Raw genomic sequence first — 26696 nt, 5'->3', positions numbered from 1 at the left:
TCTTCTCTCCATACTTCTGTCATCCTTTTGTTCTTCTCTCCCCAGTCCTCCGTTCCTCTCCCCATCACGACACACAGCAAATAACACAGCCCAGATAAGTCACACACACTTCTACCATCCCCGCTCTGTGTCAGTCTCTCACTCTCGGTGTATAAACCATGACTGCTGCCGTTTCGTCCCTTTTCTCAGGCGACTGATAATATCTGGCTAATAGTAGACATGTTGGTGTCCCGGTAGGTGTAAAGTAGTTGAGTAGGGTGATGCTGATCACAGTTGATCAGTGGGAAGGCAGTGGGACTAGGACGGGTCAGAGTAGAGCTGGGCTGAGCTCTTTACAGGTGTCCGATCATCCACCCTGTCACTTAACAGGATAACTAAGACTTGTTATCCTGTTTTCTTTGCTTATCCAGGCTTAATGACTGTGTGTTCACTCACATATAAAAACACACACACACACACACACACACACACACACACATCTGCTCTTTGGATGTCTGAAAGGATAAATTGACTTTATTAACCCAGACAGGCCTTGTACTTCACAATAACACTGTACTAAAGCAGCTATTAATGTGGTCACTACTGTCCCATGTAGTTCCTCCAGACAAAAGACCTCTGACCTCCTTATGATCCCTGCGGTCACTATGGTAACCACAGGAGGGAAGGAATGTCTGAGATATGTCCCCCACGCAAGCTCAGAGAGAGAGGCCAGAGAAAGAGGCCCAGACGGATATTCCAGCCGTAGGCCTCGTTCCCAAAGCGAGCACAGAGGGGTTGTGGGAACGGCAGGCAGAGTGGAAGGGGTCGGATACAGAGAGCAAGGGACAGTCGCAGAGCGAGCGGGAGCGAGAGAGCCAGAGAAATATTGTGAGGGAGAGTCAGAAAGTGAAGCGAGTTGAAATGTTAGGCAGAAACAGTTTCTGAGTGATAAGGCAGACGATCATGCTCTGTCTGGGGCCCCTGACCTCGCATATAAGCGCTAAGCCCCCTGTTAGTCAAAAGCGTCTAATTATTTTACACTATCTTTCTCTTTTAGCTCAGCTTGGCTAGGCTTGAATCTCTGGACATGATTCAGGGAAGGAGGAGAAAAACGAGCCGTTCTCTTTGTTGTGAAGCGTTGCATATCTGTCTGTCAAAGGGTGTGCCGTTATCGCATGGCTGAAATGAACAGCCGAGGATAGAGTTTCTCTTGCTCAGCTGTATTCCACAGCACGGCGGGGGGGGTGGCGGCGGGCTGGCGGCGGGGGGCGGCGTGTTTAGCTAGTGGTGCAGTTTCTCCCCCTACTTACCTATGGCTATTTATCTCCTGCTTTATCTGGGTTTCAGCAAGGAACTGAGGACAGCCAGGTCACCACTACTGTAGCCTGTCTTCTCCTGTGTGTGTGTGTGTGTGTGTGTGTGTGTGTGTGTCTGACTACAGGGCGGGCGCACCCACATGGTTTGATGCTGTGTGGCAGGGCAGAGCTGTGAACATCACTTAGTTTACAATTTCTTACAGTTTACACCATGTATAACTCTTGACTTCAGTATAGCCAGCTCACTGTAGCTCTCTCTCCCTCCTCCTTCTTGTCCCAGGCGGCGGCTGACTTTGCCAAGGCCCATCTGTCGGAGGCGTTGCGTCAGCAGCTCCTGAGCTACGACCGGGAGAAGGAGAAGGAGAAGAATGAGAGCAGCGGTGGTCTGTCCTATTCCTCCATTCTGGAGCAGCAGATCCTGGCTCTGGACAGGGACATGCTGGACAAGCTGTCAGCCGTCTACAACGAAGCAGGTCAGAGGGCAGGGCAGCCAGGGGTTAAAGGTCACAGGCACCCCTCTGTGGGCAGACATGTTCCACTAATCTAGCAACAGTTTATACCTTAATCCTGAATTTAACCATTAGAGGGAAAATATGTACCATTGCCTACAAAAAAAATGAATAGGCTATAATGTGTAGTGCTGACTTCACGGTTAGTTGGATGCCCCAGTCTTGTGATCCGTGTTGTACCGTGACCACAATTCTTTGTTTTGGATTGATTGCACTAATTTCTGCATGCTCAAACGCTGTTGTCTGAGAAATTCTCAAATGATGGCTAAAGTTTGTTTGGGGACAGAGCGAAGAGTTTGTTGAAATAGCTGTGGTGTTTTTGATAGAGAGAGCTAGGGGAAATGAAGCTTGTAAAAATAGCTGTGGTTCGAGGGGGGTGTATGAGCTTGTTTTGTGTACATGAGTGGGTTTGGCTCGGGGCAGACATGCACTTCTCCTGGACTCTTATAAGGAAGGAGCCCATTACTATTGTGATGTTTGCTCACATTGGTTTGCTCATTCCTACACTTGTTTTTCTAGGAGCCCTAAATTGCTGCTTGCAAAGTATTTCTGACTTTGGGCTTAGGCTCCGGCCGTGCTGCTTATTCAGCTGTTGAAATATAGCTTTATCTTCATCAGACATAGACACAGACGTAGCAGTAACAAGGGAGAAAGAGGGAGAGAAAATGCCAAAGCCCTCTCCTCAGGGTGGCTTGACAGATGGTGCTTTCAGAAAGTGTTCATACCCCTTGACTTATACCACATTGTGTTACAGCCTGAATTCAAAATTGATTACATAGATTTTCTCTCTCAACCATCTATACACAATATGCCATAATGACAAAGTGAAAACATGTTTTTAGACATTTTTGCTAATTTATTGGAAATGAAATGCAGAAATATGTAATTTACATAAGTATTCACAATCCTGATTCATTACTTTGTAGGAGCACATTGACAGCAATTACAGCTGTGTGTCTTTTTGGGTACATCTCAAAGTTTTCCACACCTGGATTGTGCAACAATTGCCCATTTTATTGTTTTCAAAATTCTTCAACTCTGTCAAATTGGTGGTTGATTGTTGTTACACAAACATTTTCAGGTCTTGCCATAAATTTTCAAGTTGATTTAAGTCAAAAGTATAACTCAGCAACATTCACTGTCTTCTTGGTAAGTAACTCCAGTGTAGATGTGGACTTGTTTTAGGTTATTGTCCTGCTGAAAGGTCACTTCATCACCCAGTGTCTGGTGGAAAGCAGACTGAAGCAGGTTTTCCTCTAGGATGTTGCCAGTGCTTAGCTCCATTCTTTCTGTTTTATCCTGTACAACTCCCCAGTCCTTAATGATTACAAATATACCCAAACTATTACGGACTACAAAGGGAAGCACAGCTGCAAGCTGCCCAGTGCCCCAAGCCTACCAGATGAGCTAAATGACTTCTATGCTCGCTTTGAGGCAAGCAACACTGAAGCATGCATGTGGGGACCAACAGTTCCGGTGAAATAACGCTCTCTGTAGCTGATATAAGAACTTTAAACAGGTCAACATTCACAAGGCCGCAGATGGGTTACCAGGACGTGTACTCTGAGCATGTGCTGATCAACTGGCAAGTGTCTTCACTGACTTTTTCAACCTGTCCCTGACGGAGTCAGTAATCGCAACATGTTTCAAGCAGACCACAATGGTCCCTGTGCCCAAGAACACCAAGGTAACCTGCCTAAATGACTACTGACCCGTAGCACTCACATCTGTAGCCATGAAGTGCTTTGAAAGGCTGGTCATGGCTCACATCAACACCATTATCCCAGAAACACTAGACCCACTCCAATTTGCATACCGCCGCAACAGGTCCACAGGTGACGCAATCTCTATTGCTCTCCACACTGCCCCTTCACACCTGGACAAAAGGAACACCTATGTGAGAATACTATTCATTGACTACAGCTCAGCGTTCAACACCATAGTGCCCTGAAAGCTCATCACTAAGCTAAGTACCCTGGGACTAAACACCTCCCTCTGGATCCTGGACTTCCTGACGGGCCGACCCCAGGTGGTAAGGGTAGGTAGCCACACATCCGCCACGCTGATCCTCAACACGGGGGCCCCTCAGGGGCTCAGTCCCCTCCTGTACTCATGACTGCATGGCCAAGCACGACTCCAACACCATCATTAAGTTTGCCAATGACACAACAGTGGTAGGCCTAATCACTGACAACGATGAGACAGCCTATAGTGTCAGAGGAAGGCCCTAAAAATTGTCAAAGGCTCCAGCCACCCCAGTCATAGACTGTTCTCTCTGCTGCCACATGGCAAGCGGTACCACAGCGCCAAGTCTAGGTCCGAAAGGCTTCTTCACAGCTTCTACCCCCAAGCCATAAGACTCCTGAACAGCTAATCAAATGGCTACCCGGGCTATTTGCATTTGACGCTGCTGCTAGTCTCTGTTTTATTATCTATGCATAGCTACTTTACCTCTGTGCCCCCGCACATTGACTCTGTACCGGTACCCCTTGTATATAGCCTCGCTATTGTTATTTTATTGTTCATCTTTAATTTGTATTGTATGTATTTATTGTATGTATGTATTTTAATTGTATGTATTTATTTTTTTAAGTTTATTTTGGTAAATACTTTCTTAACACTTATTTTTCTTAACTGAATTGTTGGTTAAGGGCTTATAAGTAAGCATTTCACCTAGTTCTACACCTGTGACGTGCGCCGAATACACCAAGTAAAATGTGACTTGATAACATGATGCAGCCACCACTATACTTGTAAATATGGAGTTGTGCTCAGTAATATGTTGTATTCAGGACAAAAAGGGAATCGCTTTGCCACATTTTTTTGCAAACAAGATGCATGTTTTAGAATATTATTCTGTACAGACTTCTTTTCACTCTGTAGTTACTCCACAATACTAAGCTAATTGACAATGTTGCTGATCCATCACAGCCATTAAAGTCACTGTTGGCCTCATGGTGAAATCGCTGAGCGGTTTCCTTGTAGTGACTGGGTGTATTGATGCACCATCCGAAGTGTAATTAATAACTTCACCATGCTCAAAGGGATATTCTGCTTTTTAAATATCTACCAATAGGTGCCCTTCTTTGCGAGGCATTGGAAAACCTCCCTCATCTTTGTTGAATCTGTTTGAAATTCACTGCTCAACTGCGGGACCTTACAATTATCTGTATGTGTGGGGTACAGAGATGAGGTAGTCAATCAAAAATCATATTAAACACTATTGCTCACAGAGTGAGTCCATGCAACTTATTAAGCAAATTTGTATTCCTGGACTTATTTAGGCTTTTCATTTTAAAATCATTTGTAAAAATGTCTAAACACATATTTCCACTTTGATAATATGGGATATTGTGTGTAGGCCAGTGACACACACTCTCAATTTCATCCATTTTAAATTCATGCTGTAACACAACAAAATGCGGGAGAAGTCTAGGGGTGTCAATAATTTCTGAAGGCACTGTACAGAGCATTTGGAAAGTTTTCAGACCCCTCTACCTTTTCCATACTTTGTTACAGCCTTACTCTAAAGTGGATTAAATAATCCCCCTCCCCTCAATCTACACACAATATGCCATAATGACAAAGTTAAAACAGGTTTTTAGAAATGTTTGCACATTTGTTACAAAAAAAATAAAATACCTTATTTACATAAGTAGAACCTTTGCTATGAGACTCAATTGAGCTCAGTTGCATCCTGTTTCCATTGATCATCCTTGAGATGTTTCTACAACTTGATAGGAGTCCACCTATGGTAAATTTAAACTGATTGGACATGATTTGGAAAGGCAAACACCTGTTCTTATATAAGGTCCCACAGTTGACAGTGCATGTAAGGGCAAAAACCAAGCCATGAGGTTCAAGGAATTGTCCATAGAGCTCAGAGACAGGATTGTGTCGGCACAGATCTAGGGGAGGGTACCAAACTTTTTTTGCAGGGACTGGGAGACTAGTCAGGATTGAGGGAAGGATGAACAGAGCAAAGTACAGAGATCCTTGATGAAACTTCCTCCAGAGTGCTCTGAACATCTTGGGGAGACCTGAAAATAGCTGTGCAGTGACGTTCCCTGACAGAGCTTGACAGGATCTGCAGAGAAGAATGGCAGAAACTCCCCAAATACAGGTGTGCCAAGCTTGTATAGTCAATACCCAAGAAGACTCAGCGCTGTAATCGCTTTCAACGAAGTACTGAGTAAAGGTTCTGGTTACTTATGTAAATGTCACATTTCCGTCTTTTTTTATTTTTTATAAATTAGCAAAAAAACATCTTAACCTGTTTTTGCTTTGTCGTTATGGGGTATTTTGTGTAGATTGATGAGGGACAAACTATTTAATCAGTTTTAGAATAAAGCTCTAATGTAACAATGTGGAGGACATGAAAAGGTCTGAATACTATCTGAATGCCCTGTGTGTAGGGCGAGAGGGTATAGAGTTACATGATAAGGGGAATGGAAAGAACGGGGAAGGAGGACAGAAGAGAGAGAAAAGGGTTGGACAGAGACAAAGGGCCAGTGTATAGAACAGAGGGAAAGAGAGTAAAAAGGGTTGGACAGAGACAAAGGGCCAGTGTATGGAACAGAGGGAAAGAGAGTAAAAAGGGTTGGACAGAGACAAAGGGCCAGTGTATGGAACAGAGGGAAAGAGAGTAAAAAGGGTTGGACAGAGACAAAGGGCCAGTGTATGGAACAGAGGGAAAGAGAGTAAGCCAAGGGACAAAAATAGGGATGGTGATATGATAAAGATGACAGAAGGTGATACTGAAAGGGGAAGAGTGTTGTCCTGAACTCATAGAGCGAGGGAGATGGAGCGCCATCCATCTTCACCGCCACCCATACTCGTTTAGCACCCACAGGACCAGAGAGGAGGGGAGGAAGAGAGGGGGAGCGAAGTTGTCACAACAGATCCAATGATGGTATATTCAGGATGTAGGGAAGAGAGAGCTAAAATATTAATGATGAGCTGGTGGTAAAGACTCGCTTCACACACTGCGATTTCAGGAATGCAGCACACGCAATGTCTCTGCCTCTCTCCGGGTATTCAGGATCCTGACATAACTTAATGTTCGGAGTGGGAGGTGGAGAAAGAGGGAGAGCGTCCGAGAGGAAGAGAACGAACTAGTGAGAATTCGAGAGAGGGTGTTCTACGGAATATAATTCTTTGCATGTAATTTATTATTCTGAGTGGGAGTTGGGGGAGAGAGAGTGATGGAGTGTATTATCCTATAGAGTGTACAGTTCACTATAGTAGTTTATTCACAGCACAGAACCTCGTGACTCGGATGAGTGTGTAATTGAATGCGTGGCTGGTATGAAAAGGCCTTTCAAGCGGTCAGGCTGTGTCAGTCACATTCTACTGGAGGTCATGTGACACCATGATTGTAAAAGTAGAACCAGTGTTGTACCCGAGACCATAACAAGCTAACTCCCGGGCTGGGCGTGACAGTTGACTTTTGGGTTTCTCCTCCTGCGACGTGCCCACTTAGTGAAGGCACTACCTCTGTTTGTCATTTACATGTTAGTCATTTAGCAGACGTTCTTCTCCTGAGCCACTTACAGTAGTGACGACATACATTATCATATTGGTCCCCTGTGGGAATCAAACCCACAACCTTGGCATTGCAAGCGCCATGCTCTACCAACTGAGCCACACGGGACCACTCACCTCCCTTTTGACCTCCTACTCTCCGCAGAAATCCCAGATGCTAATAGAAATCGATTGTGTGATCTGCGTCACTCAGTCTAGTGGAAAAGGCTAAACTAGCCTACCCACAAGTCCCATCTTCCTTCTGCTCTGCGATCTCTCCCACCCCTCCACCCCTTCCTCTCTCCCACCCCTCCACCCCTTCCTCTCTCCCACCCCTCCACCCCTTCCTCTCTCCCACCCCTTCCTCTCTCCCGTCCCTCCCACCCCTTCCTCCCTCTCTCCCATCCCTCCCACACCTCCATCCCTTCCACTCTCCCACCCCACCACCCCTTCCTCTCTCTCTCCCACCCATCCACCCATCTCCCGTCCCTCCCACCCCTCTCCCGTCCCTCCCACCCCTCTCCCATCCATTCCTCCCTCTCTCCCATCCCTTCCTCTCTCCCATCCCTCTCCCATCCATCCCTTCCTCTCTCCCATCCCCCTCCCATCCATTCCTCCCTCTCTCCCATCCCTTCCACCCCTCCATCCCTCCCTCTCTCCCATCCCTCTCCCATCCCTTCCACCCCTCCATCCCTTCCTCTCTCCCATCCCTCTCCCATCCATTCCTCCCTCTCTCCCATCCCTCTCCCATCCATTCCTCCCTCTCTCCCATCCCTTCCACCCCTCCATCCCTCCCTCTCTCCCATCCCTTCCACCCCTCCATCCCTTCCTCTCTCCCATCCCTCTCCCATCCATCCCTTCCTCTCTCCCATCCCTCTCCCATCCATTCCTCCCTCTCTCCCATCCCTTCCACCCCTCCATCCCTCCCTCTCTCCCATCCCTTCCACCCCTCCATCCCTCCCTCTCTCCCATCCCTTCCACCCCTCCATCCCTTCCTCTCTCCCATCCCTCTCCCATCCATTCCTCCTTCTCTCCCACCCCTCTCCCATCCATTCCTCCCTCTCTTCCATCCCCTCCACCCCTCACTCTCTCCCATCCCTCCCATCCCTTCCCCTCTCCCATCCATTCCTCCCTCTCTCCCATCCATTCCTCCCTCTCTCCCATCCATTCCTCCCTCTCTCCCATCCATTCCTCCCTCTCTGCCATCCCTTCCTCCCTCTCTTCCATCCCCTCCACCCCTCACTCTCTCCCATCCCTCCCATCCCTTCCCCTCTCCCATCCATTCCTCCCTCTCTCCCATCCATTCCTCCCTCTCTCCCATCCCTTCCACCCCTCCACCCCTTCCTCTCTCCCTCCCTCCCATCCCTCCTTTCCCTCCAAAGCAAGATGCCCTGTTGATTCCCAGACTGTTTCAACTGTCCCCCTCCTAGCCCCATTATTTTCATTATCCTCCTGTATTTCACTCATCCCTTTGTTTGGACGACAGGAAGAATGATTTAAGTTTGCGCCCAAAGATAATCTTACCATAAAGCTACGCTAGAATAAAAAAATAAAAAATAAATCCTTCTTTTGTGTTGCAAAGCATTAGTCAGCCATGTAATGAAATGGCTCTGAGTTTTCAGCCCAACCGCCTCCCTGAGTCTTTTTTTTTTTGGGGGGGGGGGGGGGGGTCAGTTGGACTGGTAATTGTTTTTGATTGTTGTCCTTATATCTGATTGAGCGGGTAGCTCATTTAGGGACTGAAGCGTTGAGCTTTTGTTGTTATCAGGGCGAACAGAGTCCCCAGAGCAACCTATCAGATGTATCCCTCGCTCCTTTCTTCCAGCCATCCATTGTTTATCTGGGAACAATAGAGGGAAAAAGAGAAAAGTGAGTGAGAGGCCCCTGATGAAATGGCCAAGAGCTAAGTCTATTCAAACCGTCTTTTATTACAGTGAGTTATTTCTTTAACACTTCTTTGGCCTGGTATGTCTAAGAGGACCACTACTCTCTTTATAGTCCGGACCTGGGGTAATAGGGAAAAGCTGATATCTAGACCAGCACAGGATATATGGGGAAGCAATTTCTTTTGGACTGGGTAGTAGATGTTTGTTCTATTTTTTATTTTTTAGAAAGTGGGTAGACAATGGCACGGACATAGTTATGTGCACACACTAAAGTAGGCTAATTGGAGAATTTGACATGCCCAGGCCATGCCTAATGCTCAGAAAAAAAGAGAGCGGAACAGGGTAGAGCCTAGCTAATTGAAGAAGAGAGTTAGCCCAGGTACAGTATGTTACGTTAATTAAAAACGTGAACTAACGTAGATATGCTAGGCTAATTGGAGAAGTCAATCTGTAGGTATTCTTGGCTAATTGAAGGAGTGAACGAGCTCAGGTATTCTAGGCTAATTTGGAGAAGTCAGTCTATGTAGGTATGCTAGGTTAAATTGGATTTGTGGATGTGCACGGGGCAACGTTGAGCTAATCAGATAGTGGTATGTTTGTGCTAGGATGATGGTTTAATTGGAAAAGGAGAGGTATGTGTGTGTGTGCGGCTCTGTGAAACTAATTGGGGAAGGGTGCGCTTGCAGGGCAGTACAGCCCATTTTCTCCATCACAACGGGAGCCGATTAAGAAATAATTAGCTGAACGGCATGGTACAGAGGTGCCAGTTGTCGACCGGAGCAGGAGAGGATTAGACACACACAGAGAGATGAAAAGATAGAATGGCTAACTTTTGTGTTCACTCTCCTATCTCCCACCTTGTTTCCACTTTCTCTCTACCCCCACTTTCCTGCAGTCTGCCCCATCCTCTTTCTCTCTACCCCCACTTTCCTGCTGTCTGCCCCATCCTCTCTTTCTCTCTACCCCCACTTTCCTGCTGTCTGCCTCATCCTCTTTTTCTCTACCCCACTTTCCCGCTGTCTGCCTCATCCTCTCTTTCTCTCTACCCCCACTTTCCCGCTGTCTGCCTCATCCTCTCTTTCTCTCTACCCCCACTTTCCCGCTGTCTGCCTCATCCTCTCTTTCTCTCTACCCCCACTTTCCCGCTCTCTGCCTCATCCTCTCTTTCTCTCTACCCCCACTTTCCTGCTCTCTGCCTCATCCTCTCTTTCTCTCTACCCCCACTTTCCCGCTCTCTGCCTCATCCTCTCTTTCTCTCTACCCCCACTTTCCTGCTCTCTGCCTCATCCTCTCTTTCTCTCTACCCCCACTTTCCCGCTGTCTGCCTCATCCTCTCTTTTTCTCTACCCCCACTTTCCCGCTGTCTGCCTCATCCTCTCTTTCTCCCCTCTTGCCTCTTTCGTTCTGGCTCCGTTTTCTGTTTGTTTTGTCATTTTTTCCCTCATCCAAAGCTATAAATGGGAATAATAAAATTGCAGTCCTGCTGAGAAGTAATCTAATTTTCCCTTCACTCGCCCTCGACTTCTCTCCTCCTCTTTCCCCTTTTTATTCACAATCTCGTGCTCTACATCTCTCACTCCCCCCATTTTTCTCTCTTCCTACATTATTTCTTGATCAGTTTCAGGCGGCTCGGAGGGTCTTTGCCTCTAAATGATTGAAGCGAATGGAAAAACACATCACCAGGGAGCTGGACCTGTTTAATTTCCTCACTAAGCCCTGAAACAGCAGAGTATAACCCAATTCCTGCAATGGAAAATCACAATCACATCACAAGTGTAGACATGCAATGTAGGCGCAGGGTTGAAACTGAAGGCAGGTTCATTCAATGAAATGGACCTCCCCTCACTCCCTCTACCTGCCAGTCCCAAAGCATCTCTCCTCTTTTGGGGTGGTCCAGTCAGATGTTCCCATACCCCTATGCCCTGTTCTGGGTTGTGTGGTGTGCAAACAGACAGATGGTCAAACAGACTGGTATGTTCTCACTGCAGGGCTTTGGATCTCCGACAATGGGCTTCAGTCTCAGCCCAGAGACTGGGGAACCAAACAAAGAAGGGAAAGGGAGAAGAAAACAACCCAAAGAGGACAACTTTTTGAAGTGCTGTTTTCAAAGGGCTGTGGCTGTGTATTGTTGGAGAGGGTTTGTTTGTGCAATCGCATGCTAAAGCGCATGTCTCAGTCATTCCACGGAGGGCTGAGTGTCTGCAAGTTTTCGCTCCTCGTATTTGATTGTTGAACTAAAGTCACTGATTAGAGCAGAACTACCTCCCCTACTATACAGTGAATTTGGCAATAGGATGTTAAAGTTCTATTCAAGACTAACATGGTTCTATTCATCTTTGTCCTCCCCGTCCTCCCTCTCTCAGGTACCACATGTCTGGTGGCCCTGCTGTCTGATAAAGAGTTGACGGTGGCGAACGTTGGCGACTCGCGCGGAGTGCTCTGTGACAAAGATGGCAATGCCATCGCCCTGTCACATGATCACAAGCCCTACCAGCTCAAAGAACGCAAGAGGATCAAGAAGGCTGGTGAGCAAAAGGATATGCCTTAATAACTGGTTTAGGATCAGTTCTCTCCACCACGAGCCCTAATCTTAAACATTTATACAGTTGAAGTTGGAAGTTTACATACACCTTTAGCCAAATACATTTAAACTCAGTTTCTCACAATTCCTGACATTTAGTCTTAGTAAAAATTCCCTGTCTTAGGTCAGGTAGGATCACCACTTTATTTTAAGAATGTGAAATGTCAGAATAGAAGAGAGAATGATTTGATTTATTTCAGCTTTTATTTATTTCATCACATTCCCAGTGGGTCAGAAGTTTACATACACTCAATTAGTATTTGGTAACATTGCCTTTAAATTGTTTAACTTGGATCAAATGTTTTGGGTAGCCTTCCAAAAGCTTCCCACAATAAGTTGGGTGAATTTTGGCCCATTCCTCCTGACAGCTGGTGTAACTGAGTCAGGTTTGTAGGCCTCCTTGCTCGCACATTTTCAGTTCTGCCCTCACATTTTCTATAGGATGGAGGTCAGGGCTTTGTGATGGCCACAAATACCTTGACTTTGTCCTTAAGCCATTTTGCAACAACGTTGGAAGTATGCTTGGGGTCATTGTCCATTTGGAAGACCCATTTGCGACCAAGCTTTAACTTCCTGATTGATGTCTTGAGATGTTGTTTCAATATATCCACATAATTGTCTTCCCTCATGATACCATCTATTTTGTGAAGTGCACCAGTCCCTCCTGCAGCAAAGCACCCAACATGATGCTGCCACCCCCGTGCATCACGGTTGAGATGGTGTTCTTCGGCTTGCAAGTATCCCCCTTTTTCCTCCAAACATAACGATGGTCATTAGGGCCAAACAGTTCTATTTTTGTTTCATCAGACCAGAGGACATTTCTCCAAAAAGTACGATCTTTGTCCCCATGTGCAGTTGCAGACCGTAGTTTGGCTTTTTTTATGACGGTTTTGGAGCAGTGGCTTCTTCCTTGCTGAGTGGCCTTTCAGGTTATGTTGATATAGGACTTGTTTTACTGTGGATATAGATACTTTTGTACCGGTTTCCTCCAGCATCTTCACAAGGTCCTTTGCTGATGTTCTGGGATTGATTTGCACTTTTCGCACCAAAGTACGTTCATCTCTAGGAGACTGAACGCGTCTCCTTCCTAAGCGGTATGACAGCTGCGTGGTCCCATGGTGTTTATACTTGCGTACTATTGTTTGTTGTGGTATGAATGTGATGAATGTGGTACCTTCAGGCGTTTGGAAATTGCTCCCAATGATGAATCAGACTTGTGGAGGTCTATCATTTTTTTTCTGAGGTCTTGGCTGATTTCTTTTGATTTTCCCATGATGTCAAGCAAAGATGCACAGAGTTTGAAGGTGAGGCCTTGAAATACATCCACAGGTACACCTCCAATTTACTCAAATGATGTCAATTAGCCTATCAGAAGCTTCTAAAGCCATGACATCATTGTCTGGAATTTTCCAAGCTGTTTAAAGGCACAGTCAACTTACTGTATGTAAACTTTTGACCCACTAGAATTGTGATACAGTGAATTATATGTGAAATAATCTGTCTGTAAACAATTGTTGTAAAAATTACTTGTCATGCACAAAGTAGATGTCCTAACCGACTTACCAAAGCTATAGTTTGTTAACAAGAAATTTGAGCGTTTGAAAAACGAGTTTTAACTGTAGAGGAAACTACGCAACTATCCCTGGTTCAGCTATTATAGTGTAGCTATACTGAGGGATAAACCATGCCTCTGCCAAATGAAATTACCAATATATATATCAGGAGCAGTATCCATGACTACTCCCACCACCTTGATCTCCGATTATTATCTTAACATTTCCTTGATGACATCATAGCTTTATATAGATCAGGGGGGGCAGTAAGTGAGGAATGGAATGCACTCCTCAAGAGAACCCCAAAAAACATCTACAGAGCCCATTGGCCTGTGATGTAATTATAATTTTATACTGTTTCATGTTCTCCTTCATATGAAAGTGATTTTGATGAAATTGAGCCTTTAGTCAAATGAGTAACAAATCAAGTAGGACACACTATTGTTGTTTGTGGCTGTCCATAGCTCACCATCGCCATCTACAGGTTGGTAGTGGAGCTGCAAATAAGTCATGACCGCAAATGACACACAAACTGGGTAAGCTAGTTGGCTAGCAGTTTCCAGTAACTGACCTATGTAACTATGTGTAAGTAAGTGTAAAATCAGTGGTCATAAGTTCACACCAGCTTTCATGACTGTTTACAACATCTACTCTGTCATTATTATTACTTGGGTCTCCCATGTGGTGCAGCGGTCTAAGTCACTGCATCTCAGTGCTACAGGCGTCATTGTAGACCCTGGTTCGATTCCAGGCTGTATCACAACCAGCCGTGATTGGGAGTCCAATAGGGCAGCAAGAATTTGTTCTTAACTGACTTGCCTAGTTAAATAAAGCTCAAAATAAAATATTATGACGGTTTTTATATAGCTATTATGATGCAGGGTTCAAGTTAAGGGTAATCCTGTGTTTCTCTCCCGTTGAGTATGGCTTCCAAGTAAAGCCTTTTATCCAGTGTGTTACTCTGATTCCTCTTCATGGGTAATTCTCTAGTAACCTGGCTCGGGGCTCTGGCAGTGGGAGAGAATGCAAACATACAGAGACACACACAGGCAGGGCAGCGCAGACCTCTCCTGAATACTGTTTATTTTTCTGCTTTACCTTTGAACTTCAGTATTGTATGTGAACTGTGTCCAATATAAACCATTGTGTCAGTGAAAAGATGTGAAACCAAAGAAAATACATTTTGTGCGCTGATCCGTTTATTCCCCCCCCCTTCACTTGAATGGCTTCATACTGTAGTTGATAAAGATTCATGGATCTGCTCATGGTCTTAGGAACACAAAAAATGTGTTCCTATCTCTTCATCTGCTGTAACTAAAAGCCATTGGTTTCTCCTCTGTCCTCCCTTTCTCTCCCCATCCTCCCCCCTCCAGGTGGCTTCATCAGTTTCAATGGTTCATGGCGTGTTCAGGGCGTCCTGGCAATGTCTCGTTCGCTGGGCGACTACCCTCTGAAGAACCTGAATGTTGTCATCCCCAACCCCGACATCATGACCTTTGACCTAGATAAGCTGCAGCCTGAGTTTATGATCCTGGCGTCGGACGGGCTGTGGGACGCATTCAGCAACGAGGAGGCCGTACGCTTCATCAAAGAGCGCCTCGACGAACCCCACTTTGGCGCCAAGAGCATCGTCCTGCAGTCTTTCTACCGCGGGTGCCCGGACAACATAACCGTCATGGTGGTCAAGTTCAAAGGTGCCGGTGGCAAGGCCGCAGAGCAGTAGACCTACTGATACATCCAAAGGAGAGATCTATATTATATATGAATATATATGTATGTGTGTGCATAGATTTAAAAGAAAAGAGAAAACAAGCCGGCAGTTTTTGGAGTGAGAACTGTTTGTATTGAAGATATTTACAGAAATGAGCCATTCGCCACCATGATGCAAACACTAAAATGTACACATACAAATTCACTCACACTCTCGAACAGTCACGTGTTTCGTTTTTTTCCCTTCAATCCACATAACGTATCATTAATGTTTTTTAGTTGTTTTTTAAGCAGTCATCCTCCAGGCCCTACACTGTGGTTACTATTTTGCAGAAGACACCAAGATATCAACATAATTTGAAGTCGAGACCAAGTTGCAGTGATTTGTACATCTCTGAGAAAACCTTTATCAGCAGATGTCATCTGATTTGGTACTTACATACATCTGAACACCTGTTTGGTTAGCCGGAGGGGCTAAATAGTTTCTGTTTAAAGACAGCTCAGACTAGACAAACGTAACTGTGTTCTCTCCTGTTTTGTCTGGCATGGCCTATTTGTTTGGGGGGGGCAATCAAACAGACAGTGACTGATTTGATTAAGATGGCATTAGGAGATGCATGCTCTGCGGTCCTCAACAACAGACTGTTGCCTGCATGAGTGTACCATGTCAAATCACATTCAGTTTGATTCTTCACTGTCACCCCTTGATTTCTAACGTTGATCTGTCGTTCTAAACATTGGCCATCTTGTCTGTCGGCTCCATAGACATTTAAACCTGTCAGCTCCCTAGCTCCATGTTGATTTTTGACCTGCAGTTGAGTGCCCCCAAATGACTGCGCTGAGAATTGCAACTGTATTTTGAAGTTCTGTAGTTTATTGGTACAAAATATAATAGATATCGTTCCTCATTCATGCAGACTACTAATGATGTCATCTATCCCTGTCTTTCGACAACGATCTGTGGTCATCCGTCTGCCCAGAATACATTTCTTTAACTCTAATCCCATGTTAACCCTGATCTTGGGATCACTTTGACACGAGTTGCACAAATGTTTGCACCATGCTGTTATTATTGTTATGCCAGCCTTTTTTAATGAATTATACAAATTGATTTTCACATGAGTGGTGGCATTCTACTGTTTGAATACCCGACACGTCTTTATTCTGATCATTGGCAGCCGATTGTCTTTCTGAAGTTGGGTTTAGTTCTATGGACTCATGCTCCCTCGACATCAGGGACCGTCACTGTCTGTCATAGTACAGCTTACTTTTAAGTTTATTTCTGTAAACTGACAGACCCAAAACGTAATATGAAGCCTTTGAATGAAATATTTACCTGTTGCCTTATTTTTTTTATATACATTTCCTCATGAATTTGTTGCCAAAACTAACTCCTTGGTTTGTAATGTTCGTTAAACATGCACATCGCATGTAGATATATCTCACGTGTAGAATACCATCACAGATGTCTCCGTGAGACAAGGAAGTGTGACATGAATGTACATACAGTGCCTTTGGAAAGTATTCAGACTCCTTGACTTTTTCTACAAATTGTTACGGTACAACTTTATTCTAAAATTGATTAAACAAATAAAATTCCTCACACAATACCCCATAATGACAAAGCAAAAACAGAAATACCTTATTTACATAAGTATTCAGACCCTTTGCTATGAGACTCGAAATTGAGCTCGGGTGCATCCTGTTAACATTGATCATCCTTGATGTTTCAACAACTTGATTGGAGTCCTCCTGTGGTAAATTCAATTGATTGGACATGATTTGGAAAGGCACACACCTGTCAATATTAGGTCACACAGTTGTCATAGCAAAAACTAAGCAATGAGGTCGAAGGAACTGTCCGTAGAGCTCCGAGACAGGATTGTGTCAAGGCACAGATCTGGAGAAAGGTACCAGAAAATGTCTGCAGCATTGAAGGTCCCCAAGAACACAGTGGCTTCCATCATTCTTAAGTGGAAGAAGTTTGGAACCACCAAGACTCTTCCTAGAACTGACGGCCAGGCCAAACTGTGCGATCGGGGGAGAAGGGCCTTGGTCAGGGAGGTGACCAAGAACCCTCCGGTCACTGACACTTAGGTCACTGGTTCGCCTTCCAACAGGACAACAACCCTAAGAACACAGCCAAGACAATGCAGGAGTGGCTTCGGGACAAGTCTCTGAATGTCCTTGAGTGGCCCAGCCAGAGCCCGGACTTGAACCCGATCGAATATCTCTGGAGGGACCTGAAAATAGCTGTGCAGCAACACTCCCCATCCAACCTGTCAGAGCTTGAGAGGATCTGTAGAGAAGAATGGGAGAAACTCTCCAAATACAGGTGTGCCAAGCTTGTAGGGTCATACCCAAGAACTCAGTGCTGTAATTGCTGCCAAAGGTGCTTCAACAAAGTACTGAGTATAGGGTCTGAATACTTACGTAAATGTGATATTTCAGTTTATTTTTAATAAATTAGCTCTTTTTTAAATTTTATTTTTTATCAACTTTTTTTTTGCTTTGTCATTATGGGGTATTGTGAGTATATTTGAGGGGGGGGACAATGTAATTTTAGAATGAGTCTAACCTAAAAAAAGTGGAACTAGTCAAGGGGTCTGAATACTTTTTGAAGGCACTGTACTGTTTCCATGTTATCCTCTTCCTCCACATCTGCAATGAAGAAAGCAATGCACCAACTCTTTAGTTTATTAACAAAAGAGGTATTTTACTAGATTAGTATGTTTGTGCTTTTTCAGTTCCGAAATAATGTACAGTGGGGAGAACAAGTATTTGATAACCTGCAAAATCGGCAGTGTTTCCTACTTACAAAGCATGTAGAGGTCTGTAATTTTTTATCATAGGTAGACTTCAACTGTGAGAGACTGAATCTAAAACAAAACTCCAGAAAATCACATTGTATGATTTTTAAGTAATTAGTTTGCATTTTATTGCATAGCATAAGTATTTGATACATCAGAAAAGCAGTACTTAATATTTGGTACAGAAACCTTTGTTTGCAGTTACAAAGATCATGCTTTTCCTGTAGTTCTTGACCAGGTTTGCACACACTGCAGCAGGGATTTTGGTCCACTCTTCCATACAGACCTTCTCCAGATCCTTCAGGTTTCGGGGCTGTCGCTGGGCAATACGGACTTTCAGCTCCCTCCAAAGATTGTCTATTGGGTTCAAGTCTGGAGACTGGCTAGGCCACTCCAGGACCTTGATATGCTTCTTACGGAGCCACTCCTTAGTTGCCCTGGCTGTGTGTTTCGGGTCGTTGTCATGCTGGAAGACCCAGCCACGACCCATCTTCAATGCTCTTACTGACGGAAGGAGGTTGTTGGCCAAGATCTTGCGATACATGGCCCCATCCATCCTCCCCTCAATACGGTGCAGTCATCCTGTCCCCTTTGCAGAAAAGCATCCCCAAAGAATGATGTTTCCACCTCCATGCTTCACGGTTGGGATGGTGTTCTTGGGGTTGTACTCATCCTTCTTCCTCCAAACACGGCGAGTGGAGTTTAGACCAAACCGCTATATTTTTGTCTCATCAGACCACATGATCATCCAGATGGTCATTGGCAAACTTCAGATGGTCCTGGACATGAGCTGGCTTGAGCAAGGGGACCTTGCGTGCGCTGCAGGATTTTAATCCATGACGGTGTAGTGTGTTACTAATGGTTTTCTTTGAGACTGGTCCCAGCTTTCTTCAGGTCATTGACCAGGTCCTGCTGTGTAGTTCTGGGCTGATCCTTCGCCTTCCTCATGATCATTGATGCCCCACGAGGTGAGATCTTGCATGGAGCCCCAGACCAAGGGTGATTGACCGTCATCTTGAACTTCTTCCATTTTCTAATAATTGCGCCAACAGTTGTTGCCTTCTCACCAAGCTGCTTGCCTATTGTCATGTAGCCCATCCCAGCCTTGTGCAGGTCTACAATTGTATCCCTGTTGTCCTTACACAGCTCTCTGGTCTTGGCCATTGTGGAGAGGTTGGAGTCTGTTTGATTGTGTGTGTGTGTGTGTGTGTGTGTGGACAGGTGTCTTTTATACAAATCAAATTTATTTATATAGCCCTTCGTACATCAGCTGATATCTCAAAGTGTTGTACAGAAACCCAGCCTAAAACCCCAAACAGCAAGCAATGCAGGTGTAGAAGCACGGTGGTTAGGAAAAACTCCCTAGAAAGGCCAAAACCTAGGAAGAAACCTAGAGAGGAACCAGGCTATGTGGGGTGGCCAGTCCTCTTCTGGCTGTGCCGGGTAGAGATTATAACAGAACATGGCCAAGATGTTCAAATGTTCATAAATGACCAGCATGGTCGAATAATAATAAGGCAGAACAGTTGAAACTGGAGCAGCAGCACGACCAGGTGGACTGGGGACAGCAAGGAGTCATCATGTCAGGTAGTCCTGGGGCATGGTCCTAGGGCTCAGGTCCTCTGAGAGAGAGAGAGAAAGAGAATTAGAGAGAGCATATGTGGGGTGGCCAGTCCTCTTCCGGCTGTGCCGGGTGGAGATTATAACAGAACATGGCCAAGATGTTCAAATGTTCATAAATGACCAGCATGGTCGAATAATAATAAGACAGAACAGTTGAAACTGGAGCAGCAGCACGGCCAGGTGGACTGGGGACAGCAAGGAGTCATCATGTCAGGTAGTCCTGGAGCATGGTCCTAGTGCTCAGGTCCTCCGAGAGAGAGAAAGAGAGAGAAGGAGAGCATTAGAGAACGCACACTTAGATTCACACAGGACACCGAATTGGACAGGAGAAGTACTCCAGATATAACAAACTGACCCCAGCCCCCCGACACATAAACTACTGCAGCATAAATACTGGAGGCTGAGACAGGAGGGTAATGAGTTCAAACAGGTGCAGTTAATACCGGTAATGAGTGGAGAACAGGAGGGCTTCTTAAAGAAAAACCAACAGGTCTGTGAGAGCCATATTTCTTACTGGTTAGTAGATGATCAAATACTTATGTCATGCAATAAAATGCAAATTAATTACTTAATCATACAGTGATTTTCTGGATTTTTGTTTTAGATTCCGTCTCTCACAGTTGAAGTGTACCTATGATAAAAATGACAGATCTTCACATGCTTTGTAAGTAAGAAACACTGCCGATTTTGCAGGTTATCAAATACTTGTTCTCCCCCACTGTATGTTACCAAATGTTTATGTGGAGTTTCTATTTGCTTTTGTTGAATTTAAGAAACTGTAAAAAAAATATATATCTGTGTATTTTAAGATAAAATCAAACCGATAACAATAAAAGGATTAATGATCATAGCACTGTCTTTCTTGGTCTTCATTCATGGGAGAGAAAAAATGATGTTGATAAATTATATTTGATTAGTTTGAGAGATCTGCAGATATGATATATTTCAACGACCGTGCTGTTGAGTGGCCTGAAGAAGACTGATTGTTTTGTCAATAGCACTTGTTTTGTACAGTATTTTTGTTCTGAATTTGTACAGTAAATGGGATACATGGTGGTAGATGTTGACTGGGTAAATCCAGGTAACACTTTACCTTAACGTAAACTTAAATTGATTTATAATGATAAGTAAGTAGTTTATGAACTTTATTATTTGTTTTATTAATCTAATAAACTGTTAGAATACATTGATTTCTTTTTTTGATCTAACAATTCACGTGCCCTGTTTTCAGCACTTCGAACTGCATTATCTATATTAAAAAAATATATAAACGCAACAATTTCAAAGATTTTGCTGAGTTACAGTTCATGTAAGGAAATCGGTCAATTGAAATAAATTAATTAATCTATGGATTTCCTATGACTGGGCAGGGGAGCAGCCATGGATGGGCCTGGGAGGGCATAGGCCCACCCACTTGGGAGCAAGGCCCAGCCAATCAGAAAGAGTTTTCCCAACAAAAGGGCTTTATTACAGACAGAAATATTCTTCTGCAAACCACCCCCCCCCCCCACCCCCACTTTAACGTCCTGCAGGTGAAAAAGCCAGATGTTGAGGTCCTGGGCTGGAGTGGTTACATGTGGTCTGCGGTTGTGAGGCCCGTTGGATGTACTGCCAGATGATCTAAAATGATATTGGAGTTGGCTTATGGTAGAGAAATTAACTCATATCAAACATCTCCAATCTAAAATCAAATCTAGAGTCGGCTTTCTATTCCGCAACAAAGCCTCCTTTACTCACGCCGCCAAACTTACCCTAGTAAAACTGACTATCCTACCGATCCTCGACTTCGGCGATGTCATCTACAAAATAGCTTCCAATACACTACTCAGCAAACTGGATGCAGTTTATCACAGTGCCATCCGTTTTGTTACTAAAGCACCTTATACCACCCACCACTGCGACCTGTATGCTCTAGTCGGCTGGCCCTCGCTACATATTCGTCACCAGACCCACTGGCTCCAGGTCATCTACAAGTCCATGCTAGGTAAAGCTCTGCCTTATCTCAGTTCACTGGTCAAGATGGCAACACCCACCCGTAGCACGCGCTCCAGCAGGTGTATTTCACTGATCATCCCTAAAGCCAACACCTGGCACTTGGCTGCCTTTCGTTCCAGTTCTCTGCTGCCTGTGACTTGAACAAATTGCAAAAATCGCTGAAGTTGGAGACTTATCTCTCTCACCAACTTCAAATATCTGCTATCTGAGCAGCTAACCGATCGCTGCAGCTGTACATAGTCTATCGGCAAATAGCCCACCCAATTGACCTACCTCATCCCCATATTGTTTATATTTATTTACTTTTCTGCTCTTTTGCACACCAGTATCTCTACCTGTACATGACCATCTGATCATTTATCACTCCAGTGTTAATCTGCAAAATTGTAATTATTTGCCTACCTCCTCATGCCTTTTGCACACAATGTGTATATAACTCTTTTTTTCTACTGTGTTATTGACTTGTTAATTGTTTACTCCATGTGTAACTGTTCACACTGCTGTGCTTTATCTTGGCCAGGTCACAGTTGTAAATGAGAACTTGTTCTCAACTAGCCTACCTGGTTAAATAAAGGTGAAATAAAAAAATATTAAAAATAATAATTTTTTCCTGCAGTCAGCATGCCAATTGCAAACTCCTTTAACTTGAGACATCTGTGGCATTGTGTTGTGTGACAAAACTGCACATTTTCGAGTGTCCTTTTATTGTTTAAAATGACACTGTTTAATCAGCTTCTTGATATGACATGCCTATCAGGTGGATGGATTATCTTGACAAAGCTTAAAATCCTCACCAACAGTTATGTAAACAAATTTGTGTGCAAAATTTGAGGGAAATAAGCTTATGGAAAATTTTGGTGATCTTTTATTTCGGCTCATGAAACATGGGACCAGCACTTTACACGTTGTGTTTATATTTTTGTTCAGTGTAGATAAATGGGTGTAGCCTAAACCGAAAATACATATGATTTATTATTCCCAAACAAGAAGCCGTGGATGGCAGCATTCCCGCGAAACTGAAAGCGCGAACCACTGCTTTTAACCAGGGCAAGGTGACCGGAAACATGACCGAATACAAACAGTGTAGCTATTCCCTCCGCAAGGCAATCAAACAAGCTAAGCGTCAGTATAGAGACAAAGTTGAGTCGCAATTCAACGGCTCAGACACAAGTGGTATTTGGCAGGGTCTACAGTCAATCACGGATTACAAAAAGAAAACCAGCCCCGTCGCGGACCAGGATGTCTTGCTCCCAGACAGATTAAACAACTTCTTTGCTCGCTTTGAGGACAATACAGTGCCACTGACACGGCCCGCTACCAAAACCTGGGGGCTCTCATTCACTGCAGCCGCCGTGAGTAAAACATTTAAACGTGAACTCTCTCACGGCTGCAGGCCCAGACTGCATCCCCAGCCACGTCATCAGAGCATGCGCAGACCAGCTGGCTTTGCGACCTTTTGCCACATTTCAGGCTTCAAACATAAAGATATAAAACTGTATTTTTTTGTGAAGAATCAACAACAAGTGGGACACAATCATGAAGTGGAACGACATTTATTGGATATTTCTAACTTTTTTAACAAATCAAAAACTGAAAAATTGGGCGTGCAAAATTATTCAGCCCCTTTACTTTCAGTGCAGCAAACTCTCTCCAGAAGTTCAGTGAGGATGTCTGAATGATCCAATGTTGACCAAAATGACTAATGATGATAAATACAATCCACCTGTGTGTAATCAAGTCTCCGTATAAACGCACCTGCACTGTGATAGTCTCAGAGGTCCGTTAAAAGCGCAGAGAGCATCATGAAGAACAAGGAACACACCAGGCAGGTCCGAGATACTGTTGTGATGAAGTTTAAAGCCGGATTTGGATACAAAAATATTTCCCAAGCTTTAAACATCCCAAGGAGCACTGTGCAAGCGATAATATTGAAATGGAAGGAGTATCAGACCACTGCAAATCTACCAAGACCTGGCCGTCCCTCTAAACTTTCAGCTCATACAAGGAGAAGACTGATCAGAGATGCAGCCAAGAGGCCCATGATCACTCTGGATGAACTGCAGAGATCTACAGCTGTGGTGGGAGACTCTGTCCATAGGACAACAATCAGTCGTATATTGCACAAATCTGGCCTTTATGGAAGAGTGGCAAGAAGAAAGCCATTTCTTCTTCAGATATCCATAAAAAGTGTTGTTTAAAGTTTGCCACAAGCCACCTGGGAGACACACCAAACATGTGGAAGAAGGTGCTCTGGTCAGATGAAACCAAAATTGAACTTTTTGGCAACAATGCAAAACGTTATGTTTGGCGTAAAAGCAACACAGCTCATCACCCTGAACACACCATACCCACTGTCAAACATGGTGGTGGCAGCATCATGGTTTGGGCCTGCTTTTCTTCAACAGGGAAAGGGAAGATGGTTAAAATTGATGGGAAGATGGATGGAGCCAAATACAGGACCATACTGGAAGAAAACCTGATGGAGTCTGCAAAAGACCTGAGACTGGGATGGAGATTTGTCTTCCAACAAGACAATGATCCAAAACATAAAGCAAAATCTACAATGGAATGGTTCAAAAATAAACATATCCAGGTGTTAGAATGGCCAAGTCAAAGTCCAGACCTGAATCCAATCGAGAATCAGTGGAAAGAACTGAAAACTGCTGTTCACAAATGCTCTCCATCCAACCTCACTGAGCTCGAGCTGTTTTGCAAGGAGGAATGGGGAAAAATTTCAGTCTCTCGATGTGCAAAACTGATAGAGACATACCCCAAGCGACTTACAGCTGTAATCGCAGCAAAAGGTGGCACTACAAAGTATTAACTTAAGGGGGCTGAATAATTTTGCACGCCCAATTTTTCAGTTTTTGATTTGTTAAAAAAGTTTGAAATATCCAATAAATGTCGTTCCACTTCATGATTGTGTCCCACTTGTTGTTGATTCTTCACAAAAATACAGTTTTATATCTTTGTTTGAAGCCTGAAATGTGGCAAAAGGTCGCAAAGTTCAAGGGGGCCAAATACTTTCGCAAGGCACTGTATATACTGTACTCTATACCATCTACTGCATCTTGCCAATGCCGTTCTGTACCATTACTCATTCATATATCTTTATGTACATATTCTTCATACCTTTACACTTGTGTGTATAAGATAGCTGTTGTGAAATTGTTAGGTTAGATTACTCTTTGATTATTACTGCATTGTCGGAACTAGAAGCACATGCATTTCGCTACACTTGCATTAACATCTGCTAACCATGTGTATGTGACAAATAAAATTAGATTTGTAAATGGGTGTAGCCTAAGCCGAAAATATATATGATTTATTATATGATTTATACTGGTAATACTAATAATGACGTTTATGTTTGAACAATAGACCGGCCTATTTATATGGGGGACTATGAAAGTTATCTCATGCTATGGTGCCTGGAATCTACACCCTCAGCCAACTTTCCCAAATGGTTTTGTTGTGATGGAGTGCTGGTCTGGCATGTTGTGGCTTCAAAGATAACTGTATGATGTAATCCACTAACCTTACAGGCCAGATAAGTACACATGACCTACTGGTCTAAAACTGTCACTCTGACACCATTTCCAGGAGACGGTCACTCAGGAAGGAACACAAACCCCCCTACACCCTAAAAAGGACTTCCTGCTAAGTGTGATGGTCTGAAGCAGGTGACTCTTTCAGCAGTGCAATAGTAATATAAGTCACAGAGGCTCTAACCTGAACCATCACCAGAGACATAAAAAGCTTTACCGAAAGCTGTGTAATGACTTGGGCATCTTACAACAACAGGGGGAGTGGTCTTGCTGCCTCCTCGGTGTACATAAGCCATTCTGATTTGCACCCTGCCTTTATTAGAGGGGATTCATCACAGCCTGAGCTCAGAAAAAGACAGAGCTTACAGAGCAGAGCACAAAGTAACTGTGGGCAGGGCATTGCTGCACAGAGCTGAGGCAGCAACAACAACACAAGCCAGCCTTCTTCTCCAGACAACAGGACCTGTGTTTGGGTTGAGCATGGGACTGCATGGGTCTAAACACCCTCATCAGGCTCAGATTGTGATGCTGGGCCTGGACGGCTCGGGGAAGTCCACCCTGCTCTACAAGCTCAAGTACAACGAGTCTGTCATCACCGTGCCCACCGTGGGCTTCAACGTGGAGATGCTGGAGACGGAGGCGAGGGGTCCGGGGTTGACCGTGTGGGACGTGGGAGGCCAGCAGAGGATGAGGCCCCACTGGAAGCACCACTATCCGGGCACGGAGGCCCTGGTGTTTGTGGTGGACAGCTGGGACCGCAGGCGTTTGGATGAGGCAAAGAAAGAGCTTCATCAGGTCATTATTTATTCATAAAAAACGTTTTATACAACTCAGCCTTATCCTGATGCATGAATGTCAATAAATTACAGGCCATATCCAGATCTATTTATTGTCATATTAGGCCATGTTGTTATGGAGTATAATAATGTGTATACTGATCTTTTACATCACACAACAGGTGCTGAGGAGCGGGAGTCTAAAAAGCCTTCCTCTGGTGGTGCTGGCCAATAAGCAGGACCTCCCGGGGGCAGCAAGCCCACAGGAGATCACCCACAGGTTGGACCTGAGAAGGATATGTGGAAATAGGGATTGGTTTGTCCAGCCGTGCTCTGGGAGGACTGGTGTGGACCTTGAGGAAGGCTTCAGAAGGGTTGCCTATATGTTGAAAACTTCACTAAAGCAGACTAAGGCAGATATAAAGAACACAGTAAAACAACTGAAACCCAAAGCCATTACGATGATGACCAAGACACCAGGCCTGGGCTGCAGCTAAAACCAGTGATTATAAAACCCTATCGATGGGTGTAATAATCTCCCTTGGATTATTTTGTATTCTTCTTCTGGTAGAGCATTATTTAGAATGCCCTGTGTTGGATCATTCTGACCCAAAACCCTATCAATGGGTGTAATAATCTCCCTTGGATTATTTTGTATTCTTCTTCTGGATTATTTTGAGCAGTATTTAGAATGCCCTGTGTTGGATCATTCTGACCTACTCATTCTTGAATATGGGAACAAGACTCTCCAGAACAAACTTTGAGATCCCAACGTATCTAACGCTGAAAGCTATCATTTTGCACGTTTGTTGTATCAAAAACACTTTTGAACAATGTGAATTTCTGCATTTCCTTGTGAATTTTTTATTATAAATTAAAAACCACTC

The 26696-nt window shown here is 44.3% G+C and overlaps 2 protein-coding genes across 2 annotated transcripts in view; both read left to right on the top strand.

The window, feature by feature from the left end:
- Nucleotides 1–20340, top strand: part of LOC135552810 (protein phosphatase 1L-like) — a 53225-nt gene extending 32885 nt beyond the window's left edge. The window contains exons 2-4 of the mRNA XM_064984675.1: nt 1576–1768; nt 11577–11738; nt 14721–20340. Of these exons, the coding sequence (XP_064840747.1) occupies nt 1576–1768; nt 11577–11738; nt 14721–15070 (705 nt within the window). The 3' untranslated portion in view covers nt 15071–20340. The remainder of the gene's footprint in view (nt 1–1575; nt 1769–11576; nt 11739–14720) is intronic.
- A 4272-nt stretch (nt 20341–24612) lies between these two features.
- Nucleotides 24613–26696, top strand: LOC135551518 (ADP-ribosylation factor-like protein 14). Its single transcript, XM_064982723.1, has 2 exons — nt 24613–25828; nt 25992–26696. Exons 1-2 carry the CDS (start codon nt 25514–25516, stop codon nt 26304–26306), a joined length of 630 nt encoding a protein of 209 aa, XP_064838795.1. The 5' UTR covers nt 24613–25513; the 3' UTR covers nt 26307–26696.

Source organism: Oncorhynchus masou, chromosome 13 (genome assembly GCF_036934945.1).
Source record: "Oncorhynchus masou masou isolate Uvic2021 chromosome 13, UVic_Omas_1.1, whole genome shotgun sequence".
Classification (NCBI taxonomy): Eukaryota; Metazoa; Chordata; class Actinopteri; order Salmoniformes; family Salmonidae; genus Oncorhynchus; species Oncorhynchus masou.
The sequence above is the reverse complement of the archived record's forward strand: the minus strand, read 5'-3'. Positions and strand labels throughout refer to the sequence as shown.